General features: G+C 47.4%; 1 protein-coding gene across 1 annotated transcript in view; it reads right to left on the bottom strand.

Annotated features, from left to right (window-relative positions):
* The window catches only part of LOC128270301 (uncharacterized), a 16,716-nt gene extending 6,796 nt beyond the window's left edge, over positions 1–9,920 (bottom strand). The window contains exons 1-3 of the mRNA XM_053007702.1: positions 9,757–9,920; positions 8,332–8,687; positions 4–58 (exon numbers count right to left, since the gene is read on the bottom strand). Of these exons, the coding sequence (XP_052863662.1) occupies positions 4–58; positions 8,332–8,687; positions 9,757–9,920 (575 nt within the window). The remainder of the gene's footprint in view (positions 1–3; positions 59–8,331; positions 8,688–9,756) is intronic.
* Between the last annotated feature and the right edge of the window lie 692 nt (positions 9,921–10,612).

Raw genomic sequence — 10,612 nt, 5'->3', positions numbered from 1 at the left:
CGCTTCGGTGGTGTTCGATTCTGATACGGGTGACCGATACGCCGGGCAATCGGGAACGCTGCAACGGTACGAGCAGATCATAGGCAGGATTGAAGCAACATTTGAAAAACGGCACGTCAAGCTTTGGGGAGTTAATGAACTCTATGCTGTAGACTAGCAGCAATATAGTAAATGGAGGAACTGTTTTCCAAATGTAAATCTAAGAATCTTTATCTAAATTATTTTCAAACCAGGAACAAATCATCACAATAAAGATTAACATCATGTAACTTCTAGCGACGATTTCTCCAGCAACTTTCGACTCTCGAAGTTCACGAAGAAACCGTTCCCTTTTTTCAGAAAATTATTTTCTAAATTCTATTCTTTCGAAAAAAATTAAGCACAATTATACGAGTTTTACTCCTTACATAAGAACACTTTTATCTTATTTGGCTCAATAATCCTGAACACTGGGTTCCGCTTCGATTTCGCTTTCGTTTCCCAGAGGCATCGTTGGGTCGGTCGGAACGATTGAAGAAGTGTTTGAGAACGCAACTTACAGACGTGCGAGGATATTTAAGTGTTTTAACTACGCCATAATGACACCTTAACGTATTTTCAAAACCTTTTTCTGCAGATTCTGTGTGATTCATGAGCGCGACTACATGAGCAAAACCATGCGTCCAAGAGTTGGACTCAAATTACTGTTTGGCTAAGCTTTGGCGTGTCCTCCCGAATTTTGGGCATAAAACTTTGAAATCAACCAGATACACTCACGGATCGGAACACTTTCGTAGACGGCTGGCCCGGTATTTATAAAATAAGAACCACAATCACTCGCACTCGGTGTCACGTTCGTCATAACGATTTCGCGGAAGGCTCGTCATCTAGACATTCATAAAATGTCCATCACCGGGCACGATACGCAGCGGGAGACACGGCGAACGAAAACGTGTAATTCAGTCCGTCATTTACCGCACAAAACCAGCTCATGCTAAACTTTATTGCTGTTCATTAAGTGCCGCACTGATATATGTGCATTTTGCTTTATTACTCCCGGAGGCTGTTTCTGGCGCGACAAAAAGCACGGCCACGGCGGCCTTAAGTGCAACGGCAATTATCGGCGGCGATGGCATTCCGGTCCCGCTCCGGCGGCGACGGCGGTTGCATGTTTTATCATCGTTTAAGTGTATGAATTTAAAATAAATGAACCCAATTATACATCTCCCTGGGATCCGATCCGATGCCGTGCCTTTCGTGGGCTCTAAACATCGTTTCCTCCTTTTTCAAATTCCAAACCCACGCTCAGAGCGGTGTATCCGATTTTATGGGGTTCCATCAAACGTTATCCAATTATGACAGCAAACCCCGGACAAACAAACGGGTGCGACGGTGTGTAACTTCAAGGCTGACAAAGTGTTATGGCGAACTACTGCGCAGAAATGAACTGACGTTATATGTGGCCAGAAGGTGCAAAATAAAAATCCCAATGACGGCCAGACCATAAAAAAGGCTGAAGGTTTTCAGTGCCAAGGCGACTGACTAAAACAATGGCATTAAACATTAAAAGTCGTGTCAGTAGTGTCCATCCAGCAGCACTTCGAGACACGAATCGAAAGGCACTACTCACGAAAGTGAGTAGTGCCTTAAGAAGCTTTGAAACTATACCATTTTTGGAATTCCACTCTTTTATTCCAGTATTCTTCTCCAGTATTCTCAGTAGCAGATATCTTCGGGAACAATTTGAAGAATTTGAAGAAATAGCCACAAGTTTCACACAATTTGAGCACACATCACAATTTTTTCATCATTTTGAAACTAAAAACTCAATCTTTCACTCAATCATTCATTAATTTCACTCTCACTTCATTCAAAACTCAATAGATAAACGTCCGTTTGGATTTCTATGTTTTTCTATCAAAAATGCAAAATGATTTGCAAAGTACACTTTTTATTCCAGGAAGCTTTCAAGCATTTGTTGCGCCTATCTGGTCCTTAGGTTTACATTTTTTGCATTGCATGTCTCTTTATTGCTCTTTCCATCCCCAAAATATCAACTCATAACATTTCAAACATCAGCTGAATTAGCCCGGAATAAGGCTATCCTGAAGTGGAGGAAATGCCACATGTTGCTTAAGATATTCTTGTTAAGTTAGATTATGTAAATCTATTATGTAAATTTAATAAATACGGCTTGGTCCGTTATTTTAAGATTAGAAAAAAATATGTCTAACTTTTAAACAATTAAACAAATAAAGTATAGAGGTGTCTATTAGTGTTTGGATTCCGAAGATGGGGCGCAAAATATCGATTGTGGCTTCAGCGGTTGTGGGGGAAATGTGCTTAAATTAAATGAGTTTCTCAATTTTGCTACAGTTTGAGTTGAAGACTCACCTCTTTGGAGATTAATTTTTTTATATTTCTCAATTTTCAGCAACCGTATAGCGCCCTGTTTCGTAAATTTCAGAGTTTTTACTAAATGTTTACAATTTCCAGAATGAAGTTTGACGTTTCAAAAGTAAAGTAATCGGTAGTTTAAAATCCAAACACTCAATGGATCACCCTAGTTTTAGTGCACTCTTTCAGTATCTTTCTGCTGTATTTCAAATAAATATGGATGTTCAAATGCTCCATTACCGCGCAGATGCTTATGGTACCAACAATTACGGGAAACATTCGTTTCACAAACGGTTGGACATTCTAGCGCAGCTACTTTGTGGCCACCAGCCACCGGCGAACGGCGTAACGGCGTAGCCACCTTTGGGGAGCAAGTCGAACACTTCATAAACACTTTACGTGTTAAAAGCATCGTTTTTCGTGCACTCACGCCTTGGGGGCGCCAGCAAATCCCTCTAAGCCGCGCGGTGGTAAGCTGCCGAAGGTGTGAGTTCGTGTGCGCGAAACCACGCCGACCAATATTGCCGGGAAGGATCAGAAATCAATTCACTTACTCCCTGAACAATTCTCCTTTCGGTCGGTAAACACCGTTTCCCCCTTTTGCCGGGCCGCCCTCGCCGGGCGCCATAATGGCCCGCAGCAATCCTACCCCAACCGAGGCACGCCGGTGAGTGAATTGTAAATTTCTGGTTTTTATCGGTGAAATAAAATATATTATTTATAGTTATAGGATGATAACGCGCCTTGAACCGCAACGCTGAGCCGAGCCGAGCCATCGAAAGCGAAATCGGGTGCAGAGGGCCGTGAGTGCGATCATCGTAAATGCGTGGTCTAGAAAACGGTCTAATCCCTGGGGCGGGGCGTGGTGGGGTTTGGTGCGGACTGGCACTCTGGCTCTGGGACACACATGGGCGTAAGTGCGGCAAAAGCTCATGTACAACTCAATTACAACGCAAGCCGGACACCAACGCAGCCAGCCTTTGAGCCTTCGAAAGGCCCGACGACCGACGCCGGGAGTCCATAATGGGCCCAGAAGGTGCCGCGATTGGGGCGCAGCGTAAAAAACGGAACCATGTCGAAGGGTAAGATAGTCAGCCGGGTGAGATAGACATGGCACGGCTCTCTGTACGTCTTACACCAGAGAGTGCCCCTAGAAGGCTACCCACCGCTTGATATGCGCATTGCGGCCTCGAACGGCGGTTCCTCCGAACGAACGACGGAGTACTTAATCCCAATTAATTGCCATCGCCGCTGGCTGCGGCGCGTGACTCTGGGCGGGTGCCACAAAATGGAGCAATATCGTTAAGGAGCTTTCCAACTTCCGCCCCGTAACTTGGCGAAAGCAAAAAGGGTCCTGTGGGAAGGGGTCGCCCGAAGCCGGCCCCGAAATGGTGGGGTGGCTCCTCGATGGGATAATCATCTTTTCAATAATCGAGCCCACAATCGTCTCGGGAACGACGTGGCAATTGATCCGGCCTCGGGTGGCGCACGAAACATGTTCGGGGTTATTGATTGACGGTAGAATCGATTCGGACGTTGGCCTTTACTGGGATTTGGGTACAGCAAGATTGAGGTGAACACGCGGACGGGAATCATCGGCCAGCCAGCAACACAAGGAACTAGCTGATCCCGACTTCCAGAAGTGTCCAGAAGTGTCCGCGCAAAATGCTCAGTAATACTGCATCGGTTTTTAGGTGACCAGCGGGTCGATTCTGTGTTCCCGTTCAAAACCTGCAGCTGAATTCTACCTCGGGAAGACTCTTAAGAACGGAAACACATTCTCTCGCCGATTGTCCACATCCGCTGAGGTATTCGTGCGCCCGGCGCATCCGTGCCACACGAACCGACAGCATTCCATCGGGACCGCTTCTAATCACGAAAAGGTCGACCCGTCTCGCAGAGGTCCGTTCCGTTCCAAATCACGCTGCTACCTGCTGCAGGCCCGTCTATCGGTGGCCCTCTTCCGGAATCCCCGGGTTTGTAGGAAGTTCGTTATTAAAGAACGGTAAGGGGGAAAAAACACAAAACATCAACCTGATGAGCTCATCGCCAAAGCGTGGTACGGGGCTCAGGATTTTCGGGTGCTTTCGCGGACTGCGTCCGGCGTGTGCGGAAGATTTGGGTACAAATTATACACTGCCACTGACGACGCCAGCTGTGGGTGCGGCCGAGGCCTAGTGATGTCCGCCAAATGATGTCCGTCGCATAACCGATGACGGGCTAATGAGAGACCCCCGCGGCCGAAAGCTTCGTGACACACGTCATGGCACTGCGGAGAGCTGCACTGCAGCTGGCTGGCTGGGCGGACGAATGTTAATTCATTTCATCAGAATTTCAATTTCAAGTTGGCACAACTGGATACAACATAGCTACTCATGCGTAGGTTTGAGGCTGTTTGACAGTGACTTCGATTCGACGGACTATGTTGTTCATTAAATTCGAAGCCTCGATAACAGAGGGCACTGCTACGAGCCTATTTTTTTTGTACACTCTTCATATGAACGTATGTGTAGTTTCATTGCAATCGGTTACTTAATTATTTTTTTTAATGCCATTTGTAGTATCCACATCCACAGTATTTTTTACAATGGAAATCAAGTATCAAGATCAAAATTGAATTTTTATTTTTGGAAGGTTGAAAAGCAAACGAAAATTGTGAACGAATGTTAAAAGTGTATAAGGACTCTTCACCTTGAATTAGTACATAAAAAGGGGGGTTTCTGAGTTTAAACGTGGTCGTAGAAGCCTTCAAGACGATCCATGTCAAAAACGCCCAAAAACCGACACAACACCTGAAATCGTAGAAAAAATACAGGATATCGTTTTCGAAAATCGTCGAATCACTTAAAAAGATTTGGTATAAATCCTAGCTATCTCATTGAGCAGTATAACCAATATTTTGACTGAAGTATTGGGTTTCAGAAAGCTGTGTGCTGAATGGGAGCCGCATGCGCTAAAAATGCATTCAAATCCATCTTTCTTGACAACATTTGAAGCGTTTTCGATAGGATAAAGTGGATTTTGTGCATCGAATCAACACTATGGATGAGACTTGGGTTTATCACCATGATCCTGAATCGAAATGAGAGGCTAAAGAGTGGTGTGAACCTGGTTCTTCAGTTCCGAAACTAGTTCGTGTCCAGAAATCGCCCAAAAAGAGGTTAGCATCACTTTTGTGGGATGCGAATGGAATTTTGTCAGCGGATTACTTGCAAACTGGTAAAAAATAAATTCCGCTTATTGTTGTAACCGTTTAGACCAAATTTGCGACCAAAAGCCCAAACTGAAAGTAGCAAAAATCCTTGAATTCGAGTTCGAATTGTTGTAGTATCCACCGTATTCACCAGATTTGGCCCCTAGCAACTTCCATCTGTTTCCAGATCAAAAAAAATCATGCGTTTAAAACGTTTTTCATCAAATGATGAGGTAATAACAACTGTGGAAGCGTATTTAACAGCCCTTCCAGATTCTTACTTCATGGATGGAATTCATAAATTGGAACTTCTTTGGAACAAGTTTATTGATGTTCAGGAAGGCCATACTGAATAATAAAGTGTATTTCAAACCATACAAATGTTTTTCTCTTATCGAGGCTCCGAATTTAATGAACAACCTAGTATTTACTACTCGACAATCGTGGTGCTCGTCCGTAATCAACAGTTCAGTGCATTGTTTACGGTAGGCAATGGTCAGGTTGGATGGTCGATTGATCGATCGTCAGATCTCCCGAATGTGACACATAATTGAGCCGAAGATTTTTAAAGCAGCTTTGAGTCACTGAAACAGATATTTAAGGTCCTCGTCAGCTTTGAGTTCAATTTAAAAAAAATGCACACTTAAAATCAGTCACACGCCATCGGACATTTTCTCGTTCAGGTAACGATGCAGCCCACCAGCATCAGAAATAATGGTCCGAGACCGCGGACCGCATCGGGCTGCAAGTTTCGTCCAAAAAGGGTCCAAAAAGCCGCCATCGCCGCTCGGTGTAAGAGGTTAGGTGGCATGTAATTGTCCAGGGTTTTGTTTTACCACAATCATTTGCTCTCTGCAGCTGCGTAGTAATTGCCGCGTTGCCGAACTCCCCCGAAATGTAATTCTCCTCACTTGTGCGCAGATCCCTTTCTCTCTCTTTGCGTGTGCCTTTTTCGGTCCGGAATGGTCCGGATCGCGGGTCTCCATTTTCTGTCGGCGTAGTCGGCCGAATAATTGTACTCGCAACCGCCCAACAACAACAACCGCGGCGGCCAATCAGCGGGTGTCGTACAATTATCCTCGGCGGCCAGTGGCGGCGCCTTGCAAGAGAGAGAGCGCCCAAAGCGCCTCCTATGTAATCTGCATTTTCTACCGTAGCTACCGTACTTTGCGCTCTGCGTTTACACGTCCATCCTGGGTTCAGCACCATTTTTTTTGGTTTAATTTGGCTGAAACAAAAAGGGTTCCCCACGTGAACCCACAGGATCCACCGAATCCTCCGATCTTTCCTCGCTTGGCGCGAGCGATCACGGAGGCTTCCGGGTGGTTCTTGGCGTTAAAGTATCATCAACCTTCGAGTGGAAATTATGCAACAATCAATGGACTTTGGACCGAAACCATCGGACTCGGAGCAAACCCATCGGAAGTTCCCTGCCGGTCGGTCGGTTAATCTTTTAAGTAAAGAAGCATGTACCATCCTTCGATAACGACTCCACGGGTGAGCTATAGTGTTGGGCTTTCGTCTTTCCGCTGGCCCGAAAAAGGTGCAAAACGGTCAACATAAGATGTCAGCTTAATTGGCTCGGGCTCGGGTGTCCGTGGTTGCCTTGTTCCGGGTTTTGGGCCTCAGACAAAAAATCGAAAAAGAACAGCCATGAATGAATTCGAACGAGCCGATGAGAGGCCGACCCGTGGTGTGCTGGAATTTGTCAACATGGTCTCAATTTATCCCGTGGCGCTACCTCCGGGCGGGCGGGCGCCCCCTTCGAGGGTTCTAATGGGCGAGAGAAAGCGTGTGGACATAAATATGTCAAACGGTTTTTTTGTGAGAAGCCCGTGGGGAAGCGGAACACTTGGCCGTGGCCTCAGCCGTCTCTAATTGAAAGCATGCCCGTGGCTTTGCTTTATCTCGAAAGCCCAAACATGAGTCAGCCTCGGGCTCAGGGGTGGCTTCGAATGCCGTCAGTCCAGTCATCGGCCGGCGGGGTGATTAATATCGATTTAATACGCGCTCTGTGACTCCGGGCGGACCGACAGTCGCTTCGATTTTATGCGTTTTCGGTTTACATTCGGCTCCTACCGCCAAACGAACCGAAAAAACCAGTTTCTGTGACTATTGGCGCCGGCCGTTTGGCCGAGTGATTCCCGATGTTTTGGCGAAATATGATCGAAACGAGGGTCAATAGAGGATCAACACATTTAACGATCGATTGCTCAAGGAGCCGCCCCAACCAACTTCAAGAATCCGTTTGTCGGGTTGCTTCGCGTGACGTGCCAATCGACGCGCCACCGATAGAGTGTGCTGAGCGTTTTTTAAGCCAATAATTAATTATAATAACACGATATCGCCTCCGGAGGAACGGTCCACATCTTGTGGTGGGATGTGGCGGCCTTGCCGCTTGTTGTGGATTTATTTATTGCCGACTGGCCGCCGGGTCAAAACCCGGGCCCGGGCGAGATAATGCTGATCGGAGAATGAATTTTGGGTAATAACATCTATCGGATTACATCCGCCCCAGATAGACGGACGGAGCGACACTAGGCGGACGCGTCACGCGAAGCTACCGGGCTTCCGTCGTCTGGGCCGTTTCATTAATCTTTCTCAAGCTGCGGCCCAAATCGATCTTCCCGCGGGCTCCCAAATAATTTGCCGTTTAAAGTGCTTCCGATATCGACCGACCGAATTCTCGGACCCCGGAACGGTGAAATCAGAGCTCCGATAACTAATAACGTGGCGCAGTCGCATCGTTTCATTTTACTTACCAGCTAGCCTGTCCTTGACGGCCTGGTGAGCGAGGGCGGCAGGGTGCAGAGGCGGCAGGGTCCAGGAAAGTGGATTGCAGGGCCCACGCTGGGGAGGCACTCGGAGGACGTGGCCGCCCGGGTAGATCGGGTAGCTATAGAGGGCGCCGGCCGCGTACTGGAGGCTCCCGGGCGAGCCGGCCGTGATGTGGTGGTGTCCGTTCTTGATGAGCGCCTCCGGCGTGCTGTCCTCCGAGAGGGCCTCCTTGTCCTTCTGCTCCCGCTCGTACGATTTGCCCAGTAATCGTGATATGCTGAAGGGCAGGTTTTCGTTCGGCGATCGCGTCGTCGGCTCGGTGGCGTGTGTTTGATGGTCACTGGAAAGGCAGAAGCGGTGCGGTGGAGGAGAAGGATACGGTCAGCTCATCGGTTCACCACAATTCCATGGCCACCACTTGCTCATAAATTCGATCATTTTACAGTGTGTTTTATAAGGACAGCACCGAGTTTTTCGGCGAGAATCCCCTGAATATTTCATTCAGGCTGTTGGTGCCGCGGTACCGAGTGCTGATGTCAGAATCATGGCTCCCGATACAGTCAACGACGCTCACCGGGAAATACTTGAAGCCGAAGCGCCACACTTTTCGGGCACCAAAGCTGCTGAATAAAATATAAGACACCCCTTTTTGCGGGTGGCCGCAAAGCGATCCAAGAACGTCTTCCGGTCCGGTCCGTTTGAAAACAATCTTCTTAAATCATATCACTCCCAAAAGGTTCGAAGAGGGGCCCACAGAACCTATGCGTAATCGTGTGGTTGGGTAAACGATAAACATGAGCCGAATATTAGTTCTACACTGTTACGATAACGCGCAGCTCAATCTGCTCCCCGGTGGTTGGCGTTGGTTGCGGTTGCTGGCGATGATGCCAGCCAGACCATTCCGTATGGCGCATAGTTTAGTGCTTAATTAATTTGTAAACTGGTTGGGTGGCTTTCGCTATTTCATAGGTCCCTCACCTGGGGGTGCGGAATAGTGGCAAACTTTCGGGTCACGTCTATGATTTACTGAAGAATGCGAAAAGAGGCCCCCAAATGGTTCCCAAAGAATAATCAACCGGACGGATAGCCCCAAACGAAACGACGTTTAGAGACCCTAATTAGACCTAATCGGCTTGATGAATACCATCTTGTCTTCATTAGCAGCCGAGCGATTGTAGGCTAATGGAGTGCCTCGCTGCCTCGCTCTAACGGTACAAGCAAATCCCTTTCGCAATCGACGCGCAAATCGCAAACTAATTATGTTAAAAGCGCTTTAAAAGCGCTCCGAAAAGCTAGTGCGGGAATTAATTTGGCGGTTTCCTAACAGCTCCACACGTAATTTTCCTTTTTGCACAGCATCTACATAATTAGCACTGCGATCAGCGTCTACGAATCGCGGCGTGGCGTACCTCGTGGCTTCCGACTCGTCGTAACAGGATCCGTTTCCATCGCCATCCAGATCGATGTCCTCCGAGCCACTGTTGTAGGACACCCGGGACTGACAGTCGGAGTCCGCGTCGACATTTATCTCCTGATCGAGATCCTGGTCCTCGTCCTCGTGCGGCGAAGACATTATCACCAGAGGCGGAATTTTGGCGAATTTACCCTGCGAAACTATGCCGACCGGTGGTGTCCTGGTGTCTTTCCACACTTCGATTAATTCCGACTTCACAGAGCACTGACATACGTATCCAATGTACGATTGCTGCGATTGTTGTTTTATTTTTCCCTCAGAAACTTTCCCTCACACGTGTTTTTCTGTTTCACAACGAATCAAGATCTCACTGTTTCGTACTGTTGGCAAACAATTTCAGCAACTCATCATCGTCGATATGCGATCAACACTTCTCACACCACCGGAAACACCGATGACACTCTTCTCACGCGGAACAACGGAGCGATAATCGATGACGACACTTCACTAACGAGTCCCCATCGAAACGTCATTAAAATCCCAGCAGCGGCCAAGGATCTCCTCGCAGGCTTTTGCGCACAATGATTCCGCACTTCTTCCCGGAGAAAAAAACAATTCGTACGAACTTCCTTCGAGCGTCCTTCGGCGGAACGTCACCAGGCAAAACACTTTCGTCGTCGTCGGGAAACAAACGCAAACTGAACGCAAACAAACGCAAACTGATATTCTGAGGAACTGTTTGTTTGGTTGGTTGGTTTGCTGTCCGAGGCGTAACTTTAAGAGAGAGAGAGAGCAATTCTAACAATCAACCACAGAGAAGGGAAGAGTAGGTCAGCATGATAAATGGCCAC

The sequence above is a fragment of the Anopheles cruzii genome, chromosome 3 (genome assembly GCF_943734635.1).
Source record: "Anopheles cruzii chromosome 3, idAnoCruzAS_RS32_06, whole genome shotgun sequence".
In the NCBI taxonomy this organism is placed as follows: Eukaryota; Metazoa; Arthropoda; class Insecta; order Diptera; family Culicidae; genus Anopheles; species Anopheles cruzii.
This window is presented reverse-complemented; position numbering and strand designations above follow the sequence as displayed.